Source organism: Sinocyclocheilus anshuiensis, unplaced genomic scaffold (genome assembly GCF_001515605.1).
Source record: "Sinocyclocheilus anshuiensis isolate Anshui unplaced genomic scaffold, SAMN03320099.WGS_v1.1 scaffold1161, whole genome shotgun sequence".
NCBI classification, from domain to species: Eukaryota; Metazoa; Chordata; class Actinopteri; order Cypriniformes; family Cyprinidae; genus Sinocyclocheilus; species Sinocyclocheilus anshuiensis.
This window is the reverse complement of record NW_015558611.1, coordinates 70,642-94,992: the sequence shown is the minus strand read 5'-3', so window position 1 is coordinate 94,992 and position 24,351 is coordinate 70,642. Positions and strand designations below refer to the sequence as shown.

Genomic DNA, 24,351 nt, shown 5'->3' with positions numbered 1-24,351 from the left:
GCTTTGCAATGATTTGTATCGTGAAAAGCGCTGTACAAATAAACTTGAATTGAAAACTTGAATTGAATTTGTCATATGTGGTAGAAATGTGCATAACTTTCAGAAGAAATTACAAAAATGACAAAATCTTCTGCAGTGCATGTCCACTGTAAGATACACTGCTAGTACACAAATTAAAGTGTTTAAAGGGTTAGTTCACCCAAAACTGAGAATTCTGTCATTAGTTACTCACCCTCATGTGGTTCCACACCCCTAAGACCTTCGTTCATCTTCAGAACACAAATTAAGATATTTTTGATCAAATCCGATGGCTCAGAGAGGCCTCCATTGACAGCATGCCACCCAAACTCTCAAGATCCATAAAGGTAAAGACGTCGTTAAAACAGTCGACGTGACTACAGTGGTTCTACAATAATTTTATGAAGCGACGAGAATACTTTTTGTGTGCAAAAACAAAACAAAAATAATAACTTTATTCAGCAATCTCTTCTCTTCCCCGTCATTATCCTTACGCAGTTAACGCAGTAAGCACAGTGAAGGCTTCCGTGTTCTACGTCCCAACGCCGGCTCATTATTGGCCAAAGCTGCACATGTGAGCAGCGCGACGCATGCCTGTGATGCTGATGCAGGAGCCGTCCAATAATGAGCCGGCGTTCGGACGTAGAACCTGGAAGCACTGGACGTAAACAACGTATGAGAAAGACACAGAAGAGAAGAGGTTGTTGAATAAAGTCGTTATTTTGTTTTGTTTTTGCGCACAAGAAGTATTCTCGTCGCTTCACAATGCAAAAATTCCTAACGCTTTGTTTACTTTAAGTGATTTTGGGGCAAAATATGAGCCATGTTTCGTAACTTTCAGCATGGTATTTTGCTAAAATAGAAAGAATGAATGATGATGATGATGATGAACTAATAGAACAAGTGAATCAGTTTACATCTGTTCATAAAACGTACATTATTTGAAAGCTGTGCAGCATAAATATGACATAAATAATGCAAATGACCTGGAGCACATGTGCGAAAGATGAAAAGTGTGAGAAGCTAGAACATATTCGGAAATATTCACAGCACCTTCTTGCAAATAATCACTTTTTGAGCTGTAGAGATATTGTATTGTAGGCTCCAAAGTAAAAGGAGAGTATTAATTTACTAATATTAATTGTATCAGCACAGTTCAGAAATTCGATGGTCTCATACAATAGAAAAAAATGCATAAGAAATAGTCTACAATCAGTACGAGTTGACAATATATGTCAAAACAATTTTCATGCCACTAACACAAACACACACAGATTTTACCTGCAAATGCTGGTCTCATAGTGAAGTCATGATCATCGACACGCAGCAGATGGTCTGATCTCACCTGATGTGTCTTAGTTTGATCCAGCATCTTCTTAAAAAGTGGACTGCAAAAGAACATCTCAGCATGTCAATGCAATCTCATACAAATACAGACGTCTCATGAGCACAACTATTATTCACCAATCAATCTTCAGGTTTAATTGTGGTAAATGTTTAGTATTATTATATGCACACTAGTATATATTAACAGTTTTAACTCAAATTTAGTATTTCAAATAAATAATAAAAGCACTTTATTATTAGAAATATTATTAATAGAAATATTATGATTTCGTTTTTTTTTTTAGAAGCAATTCTCAAACAACACATAAAATAATAAAAGCACTTTATTATTAGAAATATTATTAATAGAAATATTATGATTTAGTTTTTTTTTTTTAGAAGCAATTCTCAAACAACACATGGTATTGACATTCAATCCATTCTTTTCTATAAAATATTTGTTCCTGAAATGTGAACAGTCAATCAGATTTTTGTTTCCACACTGTTAGTGAATTACTCAGGTTCAGTTTTGAAAGTTACTTTTTAACTTTTGTAATCTTGACTGCGCAAAAAAAAACAAGAATGACAGTTGAACTGTACATAACCTTAAATGTTTTACAATTACAGTTTAACTGTCTTTTAGTTGTCAAAATTCAGTTTTCACAATGAGAACCTTTTAAACCCTAACTGCCTACTAAACTGCCTATTTTGGTAGTTTTCTGAGCAGAATTTAAACTATAAAACAATTATGATACAGAATTAGATTTATGAAAAAGCAAAATATAAAAGGAACGTGAAAAATACCATTATTTTGCCATCACAGACAGTAATTAGACATTTATGAAAATCAATCACAACTTAGGCTACAAAACCACAAGCATTTTTATAATTACAAAAACAACAAAAAAAACAAAAAAAAAACGGGTAGCTGCTAATAGTTTGACATGGCTTCATCTCATTTTTGTTCGCGCACGTAGTTTCCCACCTTCTGTTAAAACTGAAATAACAAGTTGAAAGCGTGTGACACTTACGTTCCGTGTTTGTTATGAAAAAAAAAAAAAAAAAAAAAAAAACCGGGTAGCTGCTAATAGTTTGACATGGCTTCATCTCATTGTTGTTCGCGCACGTAGTTTCCCACCGTCTGTTAAAACTGAAATAACAAGTTGAAAGCGTGTGACACTTACGTTCCGTGTTTGTTATGTTGTACAGATGTTCTCCTGAGGTTGTGCTTCATCTTCCCGCACTGACCGCTTATACTAGCGCACAGCAGCAGAAAAACAGCCTTCATAAAGTGAGACATCGCGAAGGAAAGACTAGACAATCATCTCGTCTTCCAGTCAGCGTTCATTCGGGATGAAGTTAGTTCTGCTGCAGTGCGCTGAACGCTGGAGCTCAACGCGCGCTCTGATTGGTCCCGCACGCCGCGATTCATTTCAGCGCTCCGTTCTTACAGACGCGCGTCGCGCGGAGCTGCGGAGTGGAGAAGAACACGAGGGGGTGTCGAGACGCACCCGTTTTAAAATATGAACTAATTTAACTCGACACATCGTCTTAAAAAGGTGTAAAAGCATGTCAACATATTCTGTTACACCAAATACACAAAATAATGATCTTTAAAATAGCATCATACGACCCCTTTAAAAAGCGCAGACAGAACGCACGATGAGGCTCTTCACCGGACATTTTTGTCATTCATTTCAGAAACGCACCATAAACCAAAAAAGAGCCAAGCAATGTCGAGTTTGTTTGTTAGACTACTGGAAGAAGTTCTAAATGACTGGCTACCAGGTTTTGTAATTTTGAAGTTACATTAGCCTATGTGATCATGAATCATTGCAATCTAAAGGCTTATGCTTAAATGCTTCTAACTGGTTTGTAGACTAATGGAAATTCTAATATAAATGAATTTTCTAACAAAACATCACTTTTAATTTCAAAATGGACATGTTGTAGGGGATATTGAAGGAAAAGCAGCCAGCACACTTGTACCTCCAGTAGTGTTTCAGTAAAGCATCCCAAGATGCATCATGAAGTCTGTTGAGTCAATAATATATCCAAAGTGAACAGATCTGCAATCTAGACAATCTTTTGTTTTACACTTTTTGATCAGAATATAGTCCCCACACTACAATTTGTGTTAGTCTATAGTTTTGATGGCTTCACTGTTATTCTCAAAAGTGGAAAGTGGCATAAAAATCAGCAGGAGTGTTCAACTTCTAGTGCATGCTGGGTGAACGTGACACCACTGATCCTAGAGACACTCCATTATGTGCTATTTCGCAAATGGAAACCAAAGGTCGTATCACACAATGCATCATAACGTCTCAGAGTGATCATATGACATGTAGGTTCATTCTGGCAAACAGCAGCGCTGAAGTCAGTGTTGAAAGGTTGTCGGTTGTATCTTGCAGTACTCTAAATAAATTCAGCCTTCCAGGGATGATTGCTTAAAGATTACAAAGGACAGATAGACAAAACTGCAATTTAATTAGTAGACATTAAGTAAGTAGAAGACACCAATCCCAATGCCCCATATTAAATGCCTTATATGTTGATATTATATATAAATTATTTAGCACACTTTTACACAAAACTAATTTAACTGGGATAAATGCACAAACATAAAAATACTACATTCAGTTATTGTGCCATAGTGCTGCTCTATGTTACTATGCTCTATATATGGCTGGTCCACCCTTCAGTGTAAGTCTATAGGAATTATTTTTCACATGTTCAGGTAACACTCTGATAAGTTACACATGTAACAGCACACCATGCCACACAATTTAGAGTACCCTTCAGATCGATAACATACATGCTGCAGGGACAAGTTGCATTACTTGTTTAATATTATTACTTCAATGCTGCACAGTACTTCCTCTACAAGTGAAAAGAGCACACAGTTATGGTTGAATCAGGTTTATTGCATTAATTGTCCATTTAAACATTAGGCTAAAGAAACTACAGGTTGTTGCTTAGGAATTAAAACAAATGATGTTTTAATTGTCTATCCACATAGGGCCAACATCGATTTTGTCTACAGCAGTGATTCATGTATATAATGTTGCTATATTTAAATTCCAGAGTTTTAAGATATATTGAAAAAAATAAAAACATTATAGTCGTAACTGCTTTGATGTTTTCTGAAAATTACCAGATCATTCATTCACAGACATCACCATTTCTCTATGTGCATGTTTTTTTTTTTTTAACTGTTTATAAGTAAATATTACAACCATGCCTACATTATTATAGCATTTTTAAAGTATGTAAATGTTTAACTGCAAAATTAGAAGCAGTCTGCAGTTTCTACATGCTTCAGTTTTTTTAGTTTGTTTCGGTCTAAGACCAAATTTTGTACATTGGTATTTGTAACAATAGTTTTTTTGAAATTCATTATTTGGGAAATCGTATATAAACAATATATTTGCAGGATCTGGAGGAAACCACTTGAAAACATGTCTTGGTCATATTTCACCCCAAAGTGAAAATTAATTTTATGAATTATATTTTGCAAAAAGAAAACAGGAACATTATCCCCGAATTCTTATTTAATGCAAAACAATATCATTACAGTAATGTGTTCAGAAGGGCTGCTTTTTTAAAAATTTAAATCTTCTTAAATTAAAAGGCAGTACAATTATGATGCATAAATACTTCACAGTTAAAATAGTATATATATATATATATAATTACAGTATTAAGAACACATTACAGTAATAATAAGAATATATATTTTTGAGTGGAATAACTGTCACGAAAGTAACAATACAATGCAAAAAAAGAGAAAAAAAATCTTAATGGTCCCAAAAAAAAAAGTCTTAACCGTCTTCTTGTAAAATATAAATTTGCATTTTTTTTTTTTTTTTGGGGTGAAATCAGACCCTGACATGTTCTTGACAAGCGTACTGAGATTTGCCCCTTCAGGTTTTGTTCTGCAAATACATCAGAAATATTTCCCCCTTTTTTCCCTTCTGAAGACACAAAGCTCTGTCCAGGAAGGACAAACATAAATCCTGTCCTATGAGGCCGAGGGTGAGCAGGCTCTGGATGTGGGCAGAACGACAGTGGTGCTTTTCAAGTGCTGTAGGAGGAGTTCATAGCTCGTAATCAAACTTATACTCGTGGGCCAAATAGATCCTGCGGAAAATGAGCGCAGCTAGTGCGAGTGTGAGGAGAACGATGAGAACGGCCAAACCCGTGTGACCGGCGTCCTGCGGAGGGAGCTGGGCAGCGGGGGATGCCGTGAACACGGGGTATCTCGGGGACTGGATCTGGTTCTGCGAGCGTCGCTGACGTGGACTCGGAGCCGCTGGAACGGATGGACCCTCGCTTGATGTCTGAGGAGCCACAGATGATGATTCAGTCTAGACCAGAAGAAAGAAACCGAAGCTGAGAGCAGATGAACAGAATGAACAGGAAATGATGCAAGGTACCACGGAGAGTGTTTGTCGCACCTGCTCAGCTGATGCCGTGTCTTCTGTGTCTCTCTCTGCTGTAGCTGAGCTCTCACTGTTACTGGAAGTCGCTGCCGCTGCTGCTGCTGAACTGCCACTGTCTGCAGCCGATGAGCTGGAATCAGCCTGATGACCGAGATTTTTCTCAGTAAAGTCATGTGCTTAAATGTCATGAAAATGGTCAGAGTGCAAAACTATTAATGGTCCTATACTGGCTTAAGGCAAGACACTACAGACAGCTGCTCAAGAGAACTGGCCCCCCGACTGAGCCTGGTTTCTCCCAAGGATTTTTCTCCATTTCTGTCACCGATGGAGTTTTGGTTCCTTTGGCTTGCTTAGTTGGGGACGCTTGACTGATTGCACAGACACTATTGAAGAGAGCTGAACTGGAAGATGAATCACTCAGAACAAATTCTGCTTGATAATGTCAGATAACACTAAAGCATAACATGCTCAGGTCAAATTGTCTGAATAATTTTTGGTCCCAAATTTGTATCAGTTTTACTGGTAGTCCACTGTATGAGGAATTTTTGGGTATGATTTGTCACAGTTTACTTTATTTTGCTATCCTCACTTACATAAATGAACTACAGTGTCCTGCACCCACTAGTAAAAAAATATCAAAAATTATATCTGGTGTCTAATTAATTTTTGGTTTGACTGTACATTCTGAAGATTTTACAGAGGAGTTTATGTAGCATTCACCTGATTTTATACAATATTTTATTCCTAAAAACATAGTGATTTTTGTTTCTAGATATTTGAACCTGCCTTTATCCAATGTTCAGATTTCTGCCCTGGAAATTTATGCAAAGGAGCATGTATTTAATTTAACCATAATTTGCATATTTAAACATACTTTTTCAGAACAAGAATCATTTCACAACATACCATTTTGGGGGGAAAAAAATTATATATATATATATATTTTATTTTATTTATTTTTTTATTAACCGAAAATAATGTGTCGTCTCAACCGTAACTTCGAAAAGTCCCGGAGAAACCAAGGTAGAACACCGTATAACACCAGTTACGGCTCTTTCACTTTGTTTGGAACGCTCAAATTGAGTTACGGCATCCTGCCTTTGTTTAGCCGTGCGTGAAAATGAAGTTACGGTGCCGGTTTGAAGTTATACGGTGTTCTGCCTTTTTTTTACTGTCCATTAAAGTCTGCCACGTTTAAATTACAGTGTAGACAAACGAATTAGATAGATCGCGATCTACCAAACAGCTCCATATAACAAAGCACTGTAAAGACTAGATACCTTGGCAGCAATATGTAATCGTGAATAACCTTTAAATATTTTTTTTTTTTTTTTTTTTTTTTTTTTATTAACCCCTGTGCATTCTCAGAGACATTTTTGTCTTTTTCATTTTTGTTTTATTGATCATTTTAACTGTGTTAATGCAAACAGCATAAATTTAGCAAAAAGGTATTTAGTGTGTATTTATTGACATTTTAATATTTCACCCTCATTTTCTTTTATAAATCCACTTTACACTAGGCACTAAAAACAGGTACACCCAGGACAAAAACGTCCCCCAATGAAACCCATTAAAACTGCAATTCCATTTTATCATATGCATTCCTTGGTACTTTTTTTAATCAGTGGATATCAGTGTGTGGTTTGTATGTGTGTACTGAAAAATGTGTGTGTGTGTAAATTGTTTTTTCTTTCTTTTTTTCTTTCTTTTTTTTTTTTTTGACACTGCACGAAAAATAATAATGCTTCAAAAAATTAATGCTGTTTCTAATCATTGAATTATCCAAGACTCTAATAATGAAAAAAGAGCTGAGCATTTAGTAGAAGTAAAATAACAGATTTTTTTGTGCAGCATTATGTAAACGAACAATAATTTAAAGGGTTCAAATACTGAAAATGAACATTTTCAGTCATTGTGATCAGGACTGATGCTCGAGAAAACAAACAAAAAAAAAGTCAGCAGAAAAAATATTGATGTATAATTTTATGATTAGACACAAGGGAAGTATGGCAATATCTGTTAGTTTTTAATTTTTATCCTATTCACCTACGATGTCTTGGCTTAATTATCTTTATAAACATATATTTGATGTTTTGATCATAAATGAGTCTGACCTTAAAGTTGATCTGCTGTGCCAGTCTGTGTGCCTGAGGGTCAACAGGTCGCGGGTCACTGTCAGGAGAGAGCGCTAGCAGAGCGGAGCGCATGCAGCTGCCGCACGCGTCACAGCAGAAATCAAGAGACCTACAACACAATCACATTACTGCAACCACACACACACACACACACACATGCAGAAGAAAACCCTAACAATCTCCAGAAATAGAAGAATCCTCATCAAACAGCCCGTCACAACCCCTCACTAACTAATGACAGCCACATAGCAGAGGGTTTCACACCCATTACTGTATGCTAATGGGAAGTAAGGATCTTATATGAATTGCAGTTCTAGATGCTGATTGATCAATACAGCATTCTAGCTGTGCTAAAATACACATAGTAACAACTATAACTGTTCACTGTATGTCTGCTCAGCACACACACAGATCAACTTCATGTACAGATATCAGGACTAGAGCTTCCTGCAATGGGCTGGCCACATGCAACATTTACAGCAATTGTCACATTGCAGTACAATATAAAAACAGAAAGTGAAAATGCAACACAATCACAGCCAGAACGTATTTAACATATAACAAACAACTGTGTGGAACAGGAGCTACAGCAAGTTGGTTGAATTTCTAAATCTGTGGATTTTCAACATTATTTGTGATAGTAATGAAATGTCTCACTTTATGGAGAAATATTTGGATATGCCTCGGACAGTCCAACACAACAGGTTAGCTAGCTAGCAGAAAAGAAACCTAAAATTCTTAACGTAAATCACATTTCTAATCTGTCTCTCTGCTGCGCTGGCAGAGCTGTGTTGCTTCTCACTTCCAGCAGCAGATCAGCATATTAGAATGATTTCTGAAGATCATGTGACACTGAAGACTGGAATAATGATGCTAAAATTCAGCTTTGATCATAGGACTAAATTACATTTGAAAATATATTCACATAGAAAACAGTTGTATTTTTGGAAATAAACTCAGTCTTGGTGAGCATAAGAGCCTCCTTTCAATAGTATAAAAAAATCATAATGATTCCACACTTTTGACCGGTAGTGTAGATGAGAACATAGCCGATGGTTTGATGGCAGTGAGGTCTAAACATGAGTCTCAGAGGTCTGCGGTCACTGAGTGTTTGTCATGTGCTGGTATGTGTGATGGGGTGGACGTTTAATCAGCATGTGTTGATTGGAGATACGGCACTGAGAACAACTATCTGTCACTCGTCTTCTGTCTTCAGATGTATTCTTGTCTTTTGAAAGGACACAGCATGTCCACACATGCTAAAATGAGGCTTCAGATGGATTTGATAATGACTTTTAAGTCTCTAGGGCAGTTTGTGGTTGTTTCACTATAGTGCTGCACGTACTTGAAGTTGAAAAAAAAAAAAAAGAAGTGCCGCCGGTAACCCCCCGAGATGCCAAAGACCACTAAAGCTCCTGCTTTTACCCAACTGTACTACTTTATGGATCCATCCAGAATCAATAAACCACTGACCACCGCATTATCTAAAACACCTTCAGCCAGCATCCATTATGAAACACTCTTGCTTTTAAGCCAAATACACGCTGAAAAGAATAATTTACTGACATCTGGATGTCACTAGTCACTATTCTCTGCATTAGCGCTGTTTTGAACTTTCCAGGAGTTTATTTAAAATTATGTGATCGCAAAACCTGCTTCTTTTCATTGTTAAGGTATTGTTTTTTTCGTTATAATGTACTGATTCAAATTAGTAATCAGTAGGCTAATTAATTATTATTCTACTATTCTGCATGCCTCCCCTGACCTGCTCTCGAGCCACACACATTGAAAACCCCTGCGGTAGACCGACTCCGCTTTCATTCATTCATGTGATTTGTCGAGATGAGAGGTGACCCCTCCTTGTAGTGTGATTTATATAGTGTCATTTCTAATCACCCAGACACTGACGCTTTGACTCCGAGTACCAGCAACATGTCAGAAGTGCCGGTACGCACAAAAAAGTTCCAGTACGCTAAAGACTAAAATATTGAAGTGCCGTTACTGCGTACAAGCACTGGTGCTGCATCTAAACTCAAAACAGCAAAAATATCCTGTACATGTACATTCACTCATTCATCCATTCTCTAAACTACTTGCCCTATGTATTCTATCCCAGTGTCTCAGGCAGAAAGCAGGAGAACACCCTGGGTGGATGGCCAGTCCATCACAACGCTCACACACACACTGATGAAAATAACATACTACATTATATACTTATACCATCTATTTATAAAAATTAAATAAATAAAAAAGTTCAACGCAACTAATATAGTAAAAACCTTCAGTAAAAAAGTCATTGTTGTCTACGTTTTTCACTAAATGAAGATGATATTTACATGACTTTTATTTATATGCACCTATATAACAACAGATTGTAATAAATTGCTATATTTACAGAAAAAAACACAAAAAATACTACAGTAAAAACTAGAAAAGATACCGATATCGATACTTTTTGGTGCAAAAAGATATGAAGTGAAAAGTTGATGAAAATTTCAAGTTATTTTATTACTTCTGAACTTTAGCATATTTAGCGTATTAAAGTTCTTCAGTCAAGAGCAGTGAGTTATTTTCCTCTTTGTGTTTTATTTTATTAACATTAAAGGAATAGTTCACCCAAAAATGAAAATTGTGTCATCATTTACTCACTCTCAAGTTGTTTTAAACCTGAATGAGTTTCTTTCTTCTGTTGAACATAAAAAGTAATTTTGAAGAATGTGGGAAACTAAACAGTTGCTGGTCTCCAGTGACTTTCATTTTTTTTTTCCTACTATTAAAGTCAGTGGGGACCAGCAACTGTTTGGTTACCCACATTCTTCAAAATATCTTCTTTTGTGTTCAGCACAAGAATAAATAGAAATAAATACATGTTTGGTACAACATGACTGAGTAAATCATGACAATTTAAATTTTTGGGTGAACTATACCTTTAATGACAAGCGGCAGCATGTTTAGTACAGTTGCTTTAAGAGCTGCACACATCTGTTTTTCTCTCAACTGTTTACTTTCAGTTTAGACATGATTAACTGTATTTATATGTAAACCTTGTGTGTTTTTGACAGTATTAGCGCAATCAGACGATAACTAAGATAACCAAGTAATCAGGTGCTGTTTGACCGGCCTGTACGGACGCTTCTGGTGTACGCGCTCTGAATATAATGCTGCGTTCAAGTCCTCCTGGGACGTTCGTACTTACGAGTTGACAAGTCGTAATTCAGTCAGTTTAGTCGGCACAAGACGGCGGTGTACCTTCTTTTAATAAATTACAAGAAAATACAACAGGGTCTGCATTTTTTTACTTGGATTTCAGCTGCGTAACAAGAACATGACCAATTTAAGTTTATAGGACAACTAAACTATAAATTTAAACAAAAATGAACCGTCAACTACAGACGTTGCATCCATCGATTCCGCCATGTTTCTCATTGAAACACCCCCAACTCTGAAACTCGGGGCTTAAAGAACATTTCGAGTTTCCCACTCATAATAACGACTTTGTGGTGGCGTTCATGTGCATAAATACGATCTATCCGACATGACTTGAACGCACCATAAGCACATGTTAAAAAAGCACGGAAATTAAACGTTTAACCGGCAAGGCTTTAAAGCACGCGGAAATAATGTACTTTTGTGATTGCGAATAAGTGCAGTGTCTCATGAGTGTAACTCTACCGAATCAACATTTGATGTGAATGTGTCTCGCGATTTGCAGTTGGAGCTGTAGCCGCGAGACATAGCCTAATACAGCGCATTGCTTGAGGTAGATGTGTTTTGTTAGTAAATGTTTCATTATATTTCTAGTGTTGCCTCCTTCGTTCACTATTACAGTACTGCATATATTGCATCTGACACTGGTGTCACCTAGTTTTGTAACGTGAGCCCACACTTTCGAACGTTTCACTCTTGCCGCGATGACTGGTTGCACGCAAACACAGACCACACATGCGCATGGATATCACACGCACGTCGAGCAGACCTCGGCCACATCATTCAGTGAAGAAAAATGACAAGCAGCAGCTTCTAATTCATCGTTAACATTGAAGTAAACGGAGATAAAACAACGCAAGTATCGATAACAGTATCGTTTGTCCTGAAGCTTATGGGTATTCCGGTATCGACACAATTACGTACCGGTCCAAAAAAATACCGGTTCTCGGTACCCATCCCTAGTAAAAACCAGTTAATTGGTTAACTGTAAGTTACCTTACCATATATGGTGAAAAACTGTGAATGGTTTAACATGACTTTACAACCCGTGCCGAGCCGTACCACGCAGTGGAAAAGCACCGTTCGTCTGCTGTCACTTTAAGACATCTAATGCATATAATAAACAGTCATGCATCTTTTCTTTTCTCAATTGTTTACTTTCACTTTAGACATAACCAACTGTGTTTATATGTAAATCTTGTGTGTTTTTGACAGTATTAGCGCAATCAGACGATAACTAAGATAACGAAGTAATCAGGTGCTGTTTGACCGGCCCGTACGGACGCTTCGGGTGTACACGCTCTGAATATAAGCACATGTTAAAACAGCATGCAACTGAAACGTTGAACCGGCAAGGCTTTAAAGCACGCTGAAATAATGTACTTTTGTGATTGCGAATAAGTGCAGTGTCTCATGAGTGTAACTCTACCGAATCAACATTTGATGTGAATGTGTCTCGCGATTTGCAGTTGGAGCTGTAGCCGCGAGACATAGCCTAATACAGCGCATTGCTTGAGGTAGATGTGTTTTGTTAGTAAATGTTTCATTATATTTCTAGTGTTGCCTCCTTCGTTCACTATTACAGTACTGCATATATTGCATCTGACACTGGTGTCACCTAGTTTTGTAACGTGAGCCCACACTTTCGAACGTTTCACTCTTGCCGCGATGACTGGTTGCACGCAAACACAGACCACACATGCGCATGGATATCACACGCACGTCGAGCAGACCTCGGCCACATCATTCAGTGAAGAAAAATGACAAGCAGCAGCTTCTAATTCATCGTTAACATTGAAGTAAACGGAGATAAAACAACGCAAGTATCGATAACAGTATCGTTTGTCCTGAAGCTTATGGGTATTCCGGTATCGACACAATTACGTACCGGTCCAAAAAAATACCGGTTCTCGGTACCCATCCCTAGTAAAAACCAGTTAATTGGTTAACTGTAAGTTACCTTACCATATATGGTGAAAAACTGTGAATGGTTTAACATGACTTTATATTTAATTTTATTATGAATTAATGTTCCATTTATTTTACATGGTAAAAACTATGAATTACCATATAATTTATGGTGAAAACTGTAAAAGGACATCTGTGTGACATCATTTTTTCTTCTCATTTTTGTTATCACTAATGTACACTGTTTTTTTTTTTATAGATTTTCTGTTATTTAGTTCATAATTATTATTGCATTATTTTTGTGTTGTGTGTGTTACGCCAATGGTGTTCTGTCTTTGTGTGTGTGCAGTGCTTGAAGTGGAAAAAAGAAGTGCCGGTACTCCTGGACTGAGTTGTTTTATGCATTTTTGTGATTACAAATAAATGGAGCAGCCGTGACTGAACAAGTATGTTTTCTCATTTTATGTAAAATAATTAAACATATTAGTTGGATTTAGCATCACTGACGCGCACTTCTGACATTACTTCTGAAATTACTGTCACTGTAACTTTTTTAATCATAAATCATTTGTAAAATATCAATGCTGGAGACTTTTGAAATCTTTATAAGGACGAAACATCCACTTCTGTCAAGTCCGTTTTGCAATAGTTTTCATTTATTTATCCCCTCACTGGTGAAATGATGATGTGTGCTCTTTGCTTCAGAGAGGTGTGTTAAGGGCGGGCTTTTAGAGTAGCGCTGGTCTGACAGTGGAAGCGCAGCATTGGCTCGTTGTTAGCCCTGGCTCGCACTGGCCAGACAGTGGAAAAGCGACAACCCCTGCTTCTCGGCTTTTAGAGTAACGGTGGTCCGACAGTGGAAGCGCAGCATTGGCCCCGCCTGGCTCGCACTGGCCTGACAGTTGAAGAGCGACAACCCTTGCGGTAGACCGACTCCACTTGCATTCATTCACGCGATTTGTGGAGATGAGAGGTGACCCCTCCTGGTAGTGTGATTTATATACTGTTATTTCACCAGACACTGACGCTTTAGTCTCAGCCTCAGATGTCATGCCCACGGACCGTTGGCTGAACGTCTTGACGCATATGGCACACAAAAGTGGAAACACTTGAGGAGTTTCGAAGTCGTCATCGGATTGGTTGAATTATACAGGATTTCCGGGAGACGTGTGTGTCGCGTTCTTTAACGTTCCGCCTGGAAACAAAGATGCTGTGACGCCAAACCCCCTCACGAAAGAGGAAAGCCATCGTGTTTACAACTGTGACGATGAGCACTCATCAGGATCAATGAAACGCTGGATTCTCAAAAGTATGTAAAATATTTAAAGTTCATATGCATATTGCATATGTGTAAATTAATTTGTTTTGTCGTTTAAACAACCTTAATGACCATGATAGTTGATCTATAATGCGCGCTGGACGCTGTCGTGTGGATCTGTCGAATTTCTCCTGAAATACATGAAAGTGGCCAGTGAACTGGAAGAAAACGGAGTAAACTTTATGGTTACCTACACAATGTGTATTTGATAGAAATAAAACAAAGTCGGAAAATTTTAATTGAAAGGTTTATTAATGACGCTTCCCATAGAAATCAGTGTGTATTTAACAAACTATAAATTTCCTTTTTTTGCTAGTACTTATTTGAAATGTCTATTTAAATGTCTGAAATCTTAAAATAAATGAAATAAAGCGGTTGAAAACACTAAACAGCTTTGATATATGAAAAGCACCGAGCGCGTCTTTCTCTGGCACAGCGCCAGCCAAAGCGCGGCGCATCAAAGGGTTAAAATCGATCGCATTTCGGAGGTGGAGGGGGGACAAATTGAACCTGGGGTGGGAGGGGGCCTGCTGACTAGTTAATTAGCATAGCCTAGGTAGGGTATCTTCTTGTTTTAGGGAAGTTCATGTTTGATTAAACATCCGTAAATAGCCTTGACATCATAATATATTATAATATTTTACTTAGCTAGTTTTTGATTCATGTTTTTGTCTTCTGTGACTATATAATAAATAACTTTCCTGTGTATATATTTTTGTCATAAAAATAAGCTTCTGTTTCATAAACTTGGTGCTGATAACAGCTTAACATTATTTACCTACCTTTGGGGTCTTGCTATATTCCAATATCATTATGCCTCAATTAGCTAGTTATAGATTAAGAGTTGTTGTTTTAGATGTGTGTTTAATAGTTTATGTTGTTAAAATAACATTCTGTTCCCTAAATGCATTGTTTGCTGGTTAATAAAAAAAGAGGTAGGTAAAGAGGTAAAGGATGGACATCATACTTTTTAGCGAGAGCTCTTCTCTCCTCAGGAGTGTAATCCAGAGATCCTATGGCTCCTTCCCCTTTAGTTGGCATGAATCCAATAATCGCTATCAAGGCTGTCCGAACTGACACAAAAACACAGAGAGAAACACACAGCTTAATGCTGGATAACAGAGGAAGGTACAGAATCAACACTGGACAAGATGCACTGTAACCCTCTGTATACAACTGTGTAATATATGTGTGTCACACACGGTAGCAAGTGGATTCATTTCATGTTGAGAACGTGTCTGGGTCATATTATATTATATTTCGTATTCAGAAAATAAAGACTATATTAAATCAATAATAAATCAATGTTTAAAAAAAATCCAATATTCAGAGTTTTTCAGAGGTGGTATAAACGTTTGGTTTGGCTGGTGGTATAAATTTACGGAGATACCCACTACTCCATGACGGCTGCCATGTCTCTGGATGATGACCGGAAATGCTCAGACAGATCTTCTTCCCAACTTCAAACCTTCCATTGGGCTGAAGATGAGAGCAAGTTTTGTATTAATTAAAAGAGAAACAGAGAGGGACAACAGAAAAAAGATTAGGGGAAGAGGAAGTCAGCAGATGACAAGGACACTTATAAGCCATGACAGAAAAACCATCACTCAGAACCTCTTCCCAAAAATCATCACCTAATATAAGGATCTGCAAAACTACATACTGTCAATAGCAACTAGTCAGTGGTTTGCCTAAACCAAGGTTATTATAGTTAACAAAGTTTTTATTTCAATTAACTAAAATGAAAACAAAAGTTTGCAAAAGAAACAAAAACTGAATCTATAAAAATGTTTTACAGTGCAAACAGAATTGCAAAAGAAAGTGTTTAGCTTTCATATTTTTGAATAAAGTTGGATTGAAAAGGTCTGTTTTTTGACTTTCAGCGTATTCTATTAAATCAAAGTTGCTGAATAATTAATGCTCTGAGTGGCGGAAGCTGCAAGCATGTACTGGTAAATGCAGATTTACAATTATGTTGTGTTGTTAATAACCTTTAAAGGTAATTGACATAATATTTTGAGTGACGCAGTTTAAGCTAAATAAATCCTACTTATACACCATAAAGCAAACTAAAACTGATATAAGACCCTTGTACAAAAAGACTGGTTAGGGGCAAGTCCACCAGACACTAAGGTTTTTCCGAGGGGGTGTTTACATTTGTACGGTACAAGCTGGTGGGGGTTAGTTCAGTAGTAGTCAAACAGACAACACAATTTAATTGTGGTGCTTCTGTTTGAGTGAAAAGCAGTTGGCGTTCCTTCCATATAGGCTGCGAATGCTCTGCATACACAAGCCATTGAGTATGAGAATGAGTTAGCAGACTGGCTAAATAATATAAACATGGGCTGGAGTTGTGTGGATTGTGGATTATTGTGTTGTTTTTATCAGCTGACATTCTGACGGCACCCATTCACTGCAGAGGATCCATTGGTGAGCAAGTGATGGAACGCTACATTTCTACAAATGTGTTCCGAAGAAGAAAAAACTCATCTACATCTTTCATGGCCTGAGGGCAAGTAAATAGTCAACAAATTTTTATATCCAGGACTATTCCTTTAAGGCAGTAAGTTATTTCCACACATTAACAGTTAAGATTTCCGATTTGCTGCTTCAACACAAAGGTCTTTTAAACTTAGTTTATACTTATGAATGATGAAAATACATTTCTGTAGACTCAGCAGACATCTTAATTAAAATTGCCAAATAAATAAACAAAGAAAAATAAATAAAAGGACTGCTCTAATCCAATGTTACTTTTGCGTAAAGAGCAACATAAACCAAATGTAAACAAATGACCACCAACTCATTTAAAATTCAAATAAAGTGAAACATAGTCAAAAGGGGACGATAGACAGAAAGCTAAAAAGAGAAATGAGGGATGTTGTAAAAGATTCCATTAGGATTTCAAAAGAACTATTAACTTGATGAACCCCCAATAATTTTTCGTAACTATATACAAAACAAAGCTATTTTTGTTTTTTAAGAACATTTATTACTGAATGTGAATGTTACAAAGATACACTTTGTTTTAGATCAGTAATTTAAGTCACAAGCCCTAATGACTACATAAAACTGGATAGCTTACGTATTACTTACTGAAACAAGCAGTTAGGGAGGGACATATCAAAGGACTTTTAATAGCCAACAGGCTTTAGTTCATATGAATCATGATTGCAGGTGCAGGTGGTATCAAGGGAAGGGACATTTTCATTCTAGAGAGCATTTAATTGGGAAAAAAAAGTTTTGTGCAGGGTGGACAATCATGAATTTTTGGTTTGTTTACTTCGAAAAGAAACGTCGAATTGTGCTGGAAACAATGGAAATGGAAGGTTAAAGGGATAGTTTAGCCAAAAAAAATAATAATTCTTTCATCATTTACTCACCATCATGTTGTTCCAAACCTTTATTAATTTCTTTCTTCTGTTAAACACAAAGGAAGAGATCCTCAAGAATGTTGGTAAACAAATAGTCGACGGAAGTTATTGACTTCCATAGTATGGAAAAAAAAAGAAGAAGCTATTTTTGGGTGAACTATTCCTTTAAGTTTCATTTAAGCTTTGTTTAAATGAATCAACTCATAACAGTCTCAACTCACACTAATCACACCACACTGGTCACAATAGAAAGGTGTGCTGTCTATTTACTAGGCTTGCTGCTGTAGTCTGTGTTACTGGTATTACCCGGTGTTAAGCCGTACACCAAATACATTCCTTCCCCACTGTGGTACCACCCCCACTGTCATTTGCTTTTTTACAGAACTAAAAACTGTTTAGTTCTGTTGACAATTGTAAACTGAAAGCGTCTGCTCTGCTCCATACAGCACGAGCTGCAGAGCCGCAGCAGGAGTCAGAATTCACTTTTCACGTGAAGAGAGTTAGGCTCGAATACTGACGAGACAATGACGGAGGATTGGGTTTCCAAGTGAAATGTAAAAGCGCCTGGTTGGCCATATTTTGATTTTAAACGATCGCTTCTTAAACAAAAACTTTCTGAAACCTTCTCTGGTTTTAGTCTTAGAAAATGAAAGGTGTAAAGAAGATAAAACACAATGTGACACCAACATCACAAATTTGAAAGCGAAAGAGTGCAAAGCTCCGACCACCCCTGGTGTTACCGGTAATACTGGTTTTGTCACAAGTTTATATAAAAATTTTCCTCACTGTGACATCCCTACTATTTACTGTCATTGTACTACATGGTGGTATACAGTTATTCAGGTATTCAAAGGTGCTGTAGATTCATCAGCATTGAAAAAACATGGCAATTTAGCAGGCGTTCAAGTATCGTTAATGAAACTATTCCTTGTGTAAATCATCTGGTTCCAGTAGTTTTTACTTACTTAGTCCTAGGTAAGATCTGTGAAGGAGTATAACATTCTGGAGTGGGGTGTGCGATATATAATGTCTACGATAATTTTGTAATTGTTGTTTTAAAGAAGTGTAAGCTGACATTATTGAGCATATTACTCACTTTGCCAAAAAGCAAACAAAAGCACTGTGTGATGTGGTCTAGTAAAATGCAGTTAGAATGACTGCAAAATTTAAAATATGGGGGCAAAAATACCCCGTATGAATGTGTCTTCTATAGCATGCTTGTTTTTTCCCAAATACCTGCATGATTGCAAATTTGATAATGATTTTATACAGCAGTTTATTAAACAAGTTAATATTGCGAGTTACATCTTAAACACAATATTTTCTGTTTTTTTCCCCAAAGAAAATAGTTTCAAACAAAGCCACATCATAACCATTGTGTGTCTCCAAAGCAACACACAGTGGGGTTTCACTTTCTTCATTTCTGAATGAATTAGCTTTTTGAAGGAATTGGTTAAATGAATGACTCACTCATCAAAGACAGTGACTTTCTGACACCTACTGACGGTTTTAGTTTCATATTTAAAGTATCATTTTATTTAGAAAACAATCATTTCATATTTCATCTAATTGCTTCTGTGGCACACCTGCAGTTCAAAACTAGATTTTTGCTGACTTGACTGTTAATGGCCCTAAAGTGTCTTATTATTCTAACTGAATTTAATGATTAAATGTAAGAATTTGACGGAAAAAATAAATTAGGGTGGCAAATATCGCAAGTTCATTTCTGTCACTGCTGTGAACTGACCGCTGCACAGAATATGAATAGCACGAAAAGCTTCAGGAGTCAGCTGTCAACGACAGGCCTGAACCAACCAAGGTACCAGCACAAGAACACACTCGTCAAAATACGGTCTAATTATCCTTATCGAGTGTAGGATGTGAGTGGAGGCATTAGAAGCTGAACTGGTTTAAGCAGTACAGAACTTGTCTTACAGTGAGCAGAATGATGCTGGGGGGCTTCATGGGGTATTCAGGGGGCAGCACAATCCGCCCGTGATAAACTCCACCATCAAAATCAGAGTCTGGAGGTCCTCGAACGGAGAAGTGCCACTCAAACAGATTATCCTGTTGAACACGTGACAATCACAAAGTCACTCAATCGGTAAGGGAGAATAAAAACAACATGATGAAAACTAGTTCATACTCATCATGCTTTACAAAAAAAAATCATTAGTATCGTTAATAAGACAATAATAACAATACTAATATTAAATTATAATAATAAAACTAAGCATTGGCAGTGTCTCACCTCCAGTGGCTGAGCGTGATAATGTTCTGTCGGGTCCCGGAGCTCTGCTGCCTCTTTCATCAGCCTCTTCACAGCTAAGAAACATTAAAAACAGACAAAAGACTGCTGCTGATCCTGCCACACTGATCTGTCCTTGAACTGTGCTCTTATGTCAATATCTGCAACAAATATTCAATATACTGACTGGTCTCTGAATGGACCAGAAAACAAGGCCTGGTGCTAGTGACTCTAGTGTCTATGTATTACAGTAGAGCTGTACTAGATTGGTTCGTATATTAGACTCTCTCGAAATTATGTGAAGACAAAACTGAGTAATTCATTAGTGGTGTTTGCGAAGACAAGCATTACAGTATTTCAAACTAAAATATATGCATTCAATTTTGTGCATAACCCATCCTGATTGCACAGCACACATGATTTCTCAAATCATACGTACTATCACTTCTCTAAAAACAAAAAGGGTGGACTTTTTTGACTTGGGATAGTAAGTCACCACCTAGCAACCACTAGAGATCCAAGCGATCCAAACCATGCAAAAGCCCAAATAATTAGCAAAACAAAGCCTATAGCAAATTACTCAAACTAAAATTATTGCAAGACAACTCTAAACTAAAACAAAAAACAATTAAAATAATAACAATAAACAATAAATATAGCCTAGCAAAAGGCACTAGTCTAAATAAAACAGAAACAAAATAGTAAACACATAATGCAGTGTCCTACGGATTAATCTCTGAAATTAGAAAATGCGTAGCACAAAAAAATAAATAAGAAAATACAAATGTGGGTAGCACATCATATCATGTCACTTAAAATATTAGCATATTGTTGGGCATACGGAGTTTATGATAATGTTATTATATTTAAAAGTTTGAGTTCCAGGATTTTTTGTTTGTTTACTTATTCAAGGTTATTTATTGTTTACAAATTTTTGTACAGTTTTGGGTTGACACTGTTAAAATCCTCAATTTATTACAAACAGTATTTGACTGGCAAAACAATCAATGAAGTACAGCACAAATGAACATTTCTGTACAATTACTGAATCAGCGTTTGCTGGTTTCTTCCCAAAACACTATTGTAGTGGCAGCACCATGGCACAGTGATGGTACCATCAACATATACCATGGTATTTGACGATTATCATATTCACGTACCATAGTGTTTACATGGCATGGCACTTTGTTCGATCACAGATTCAGGGCTAACAATAGCAAACAGTTAGACGCTTTCCAGCACAGTGTGCTCACAGTGATAACTTACAAGAATGAGCTCTGACTGAGGCTAATCATGACATTTAAAGAGTTGAATGTGTGTATAGCCTCATATAGAGCACAAACCTCATGAAATTAAAGGTGTGACTGATTTAATGTTGATGATGTAGAAAAGATGTGATGACATACCTGGACTCTTCAAGTTATATTTGCTCTCCATGTCTGAAGAAAGTTCACGCCGGGCTGATCTCTTCTGTACCGGTTATGTGGTGATTTCGGCCAGGTGGTTATCTAGAGCTGTAATCCTGACGTGGCAGCACTGAAGCTTTTATTTTTTTCCTACTGTCGAGATGAATTTTCTCAGATGTCACATGAAAAAATGAAAACAGGAAGTAAAATGACACTTTGAATCGCTGAACTTTATTGATGCGCTTCACACGAACAACGCTATGTGACGTCATTCACTGAATTATGGCAAACTGTGTTTACATTTAATCTCTTATTTCAGTGTGAACGCTCGAGATTATTTTGGCTTGATGTATCTAACTTCATTTCAAGGATGTTTGGAACATTAATACAAATTGAAATGTATGATTGTTTTTGTACAAGATACCATTGATTCTAAAAGTACACTTTCTTTTCTTACACAACTAATTATTTTACTTAAAAAATATCATATTCATGTAAAGAAATGGGCTAAAGCTAAGCCAAATTGTAAACATTTTATAAAAGAAATTAAACAATATGGTACTACTTTGCATAATATTAGAAACAAAAAAGCTATAAAAAAAAGACTTATGAAGCACTATGTCACTTTAATTTGGTTAATTAAATGTTTCAGATTTTTACCCCTGGCATATATATTTTTTTCTTTACTTATGTGCATGCACATGTTTTTTTTTTCTTTTCTGTATACCCTTTTTCTTTTTTTTTTTCTTTCTCATAATTGTTGTCAGATGAATACGGTACTAATTTTGTACATAATTGCATAATAAAAAAAGCTGTGTTTACATTAAACATTTTTTAAAATATATTATAAAATGCTATGTGTCACGACTCACACACTGGGAGCACAGGAACGAGCGAGGAGACGAGGAATAAAGTAAATCAGAAGGGTTTTAATGAAGGCACGCTGGGGATCACAGGACGGGAGACATCAGGTAAACAAAATGACACTTAACAGCAGACAGAGAACTAGGAACTGAGAACACTTTAAATACACAGACACCAATGGGACACACCTGGGAGCAAATGAACTAATTAATCAAAACACAGCTGGAGACGAATACACACAATGAGGACAGGAACAGGAAGGACCAAATAAGGGCAAGGGAGGCACATGAGGAGCAAAACACGGACCAGAGCCTGACATAACTTCCCCCTCCCGGAATGCGCGTCCCGCCCTCCAGGGCGGCGCCCATTCCGGGATCCATGGCGGATCTGGCAGCTCTGGGCGACATGGTGGATCTGGCAGTTCTGGGCGCCATGGCGGATCAGGGGACTCAGGAGGCCATGGCAAAGCAGCCTCCGAGGCCCCAGCCCCCGCCCCGGCCTCTACGGCTGGAGCCCTACTGTCCCACCCCAAAAAATACTTGGGGATGGAAACTGGGGAACTGGATCCCCTGGAACTGGGAACGGCACTCCTGGGCCATAACTCCTGGGCCATAACTGGGGACTGGAGCCCTCCCTGGACAGGAACTGTTTTCCTGTCCAGTTCCAGTCAATGAGTCAAATTTTGAACTGTCTGCCTGTCCGGCTCCAGTCAATGAGTCTGTGCCTCGGTCCTTGAGACCGTATATGCTCTCTCTGTTTCTTGTGTCTCAGTTTTCCCTAGGTCCCAGTCTCTACCAGGGGTTTCTGCTCCGCCTGCTCCGTCTGCTCCACCATGGTGGTCTTCTGTACCGTCTGCTCCGTCGTGGTGGTCTTCCGCTCTGCCTGTTCCGTCTGCTCCGTCGTGGTGGTCTGCTGTCTGGCTCTGATGGTCTTCTGCTCCGCCGTGGTGGTCTGCTGCTCAGTCTGCTCTGTCGTGGTCGTCTTTAGTTCAGATCCTGCTCAAGTCGCCGAGTATTGTTCTGCATTTATCACTCTCCTAGTGTTATCTGCTATACCGAGCCATTCCGTGTTTCTGTTTAGTCTCTAGTATTGTTTAGCGTTTATCACTGTGATAGCTGATAGCTACTTTATGGAGCCTGCTCTAGTTTTCATAGTCTAGTCATATTCTTGCCTTGCCTGTTTTCCTGGTTCCTGATTCTTGCCACGTATCTTGGATTAACCCTTTGCTTGCTGTTTCGGACTGTGTTTGCTCCTCGCCTGGATTTATGCTCACGTTTACGGATTACCCCTCTTGTCAAGCCCTCTGGATTACGTTTGCTGTCGTCTGACTCAAGCCCATTTAGGATTGCTCTTCTGTCTTGCCTGTGCCATTCCTGTTTGCTGTTGTTCGACCCTGCCTGTGTTTTTGACTATGTTTATTAATAAAAGTTTGCACATGGATCCGCACGCCTCTCATCTCACCAGCCCTGTTACATACATACAGTAATCAGGCCCGGATTGGCTAATTGGGAGCACCAGGAGGATTCCCGGTGGGCCGGTCTGTATTTTTGGCCGCGAGGGTTGTCATGCCACTGGGTTGAAATATGGATGCTGTCCCTAGACTGCCTGCACTCATAGCAGCCCCACTCTTTTATTTAATATTTTCTCACAGCCCATATTATTGTTTTCACTAGACCATATCAATAACAAATTCTCAATTGATAATTAGTCATTCTTTTTGCGCAAATCATTGTTTTATTTGTGAAGAAGCCATTTGAGGAAGGCTTTCAGACCAAGCGGAATCCTCTGCCAGCTGCTCCCGCTTCACAACGGGTCTCGCGCTGACGGCAGTTCCCTTCACCGTCCGTGTTTTGATTTTGCCAAATCGGTTTGGGCCAATGCAAACAACTTATTGATCATGAGCCAAACATCCAGCAAGGCAGGAAAACATTCAATCTACCTGAGGGAAGACGTCTTTCATTGTAAGTTAATGCTGTTAAATAGAGAGAGAAAAAAAAAACATAAAAAAAAAACTTCTAGCGTATTCTTAAACGTGGACCTCATTATTGAAGTAGGGCCTACAAATCCAAGCACCAGAAGCAGCCCACACTCTCTAAGTTTTCTTT

At 37.8% G+C, this 24,351-nt stretch overlaps 2 protein-coding genes across 2 annotated transcripts in view; both read right to left on the bottom strand.

Moving 5' to 3' along the window:
• Positions 1-2,747, bottom strand: part of LOC107680312 (gamma-aminobutyric acid receptor subunit rho-1-like) — a 43,602-nt gene extending 40,855 nt beyond the window's left edge. Inside the window, exons 1-2 of the mRNA XM_016476160.1 lie at positions 2,529-2,747; positions 1,300-1,406 (exon numbers count right to left, since the gene is read on the bottom strand). Of these exons, the coding sequence (XP_016331646.1) occupies positions 1,300-1,406; positions 2,529-2,644 (223 nt within the window). The 5' untranslated portion in view covers positions 2,645-2,747. The remainder of the gene's footprint in view (positions 1-1,299; positions 1,407-2,528) is intronic.
• Positions 2,748-5,197: 2,450 nt separating this feature from the next.
• On the bottom strand, positions 5,198-21,569 carry LOC107680311 (ubiquitin-conjugating enzyme E2 J1). Its single transcript, XM_016476156.1, has 8 exons — positions 21,383-21,569; positions 19,980-20,053; positions 19,664-19,795; positions 15,749-15,833; positions 15,322-15,427; positions 7,901-8,030; positions 5,802-5,927; positions 5,198-5,711 (listed from the first exon to the last, which is right to left on the bottom strand). Exons 1-8 carry the CDS (start codon positions 21,411-21,413, stop codon positions 5,442-5,444), a joined length of 954 nt encoding a protein of 317 aa, XP_016331642.1. The 5' UTR covers positions 21,414-21,569; the 3' UTR covers positions 5,198-5,441.
• Between the last annotated feature and the right edge of the window lie 2,782 nt (positions 21,570-24,351).

Bases quoted from the DNA above. Each gene is read 5' to 3' on its own strand.
- LOC107680311 (XM_016476156.1), bottom strand. From the start codon at position 21,413: ATGGAGAGCAAATATAACTTGAAGAGTCCAG. The intron at 15,834-19,663 runs GTAAGACAAGTT...TCTCATCTTCAG, and splicing joins CCAGCATCATTCTGCTCACT to CCCAATGGAAGGTTTGAAGT. The intron at 5,928-7,900 runs GTCAGACTCATT...CTCGGTCATCAG, and splicing joins CACAGCAGATCAACTTTAAG to GCTGATTCCAGCTCATCGGC.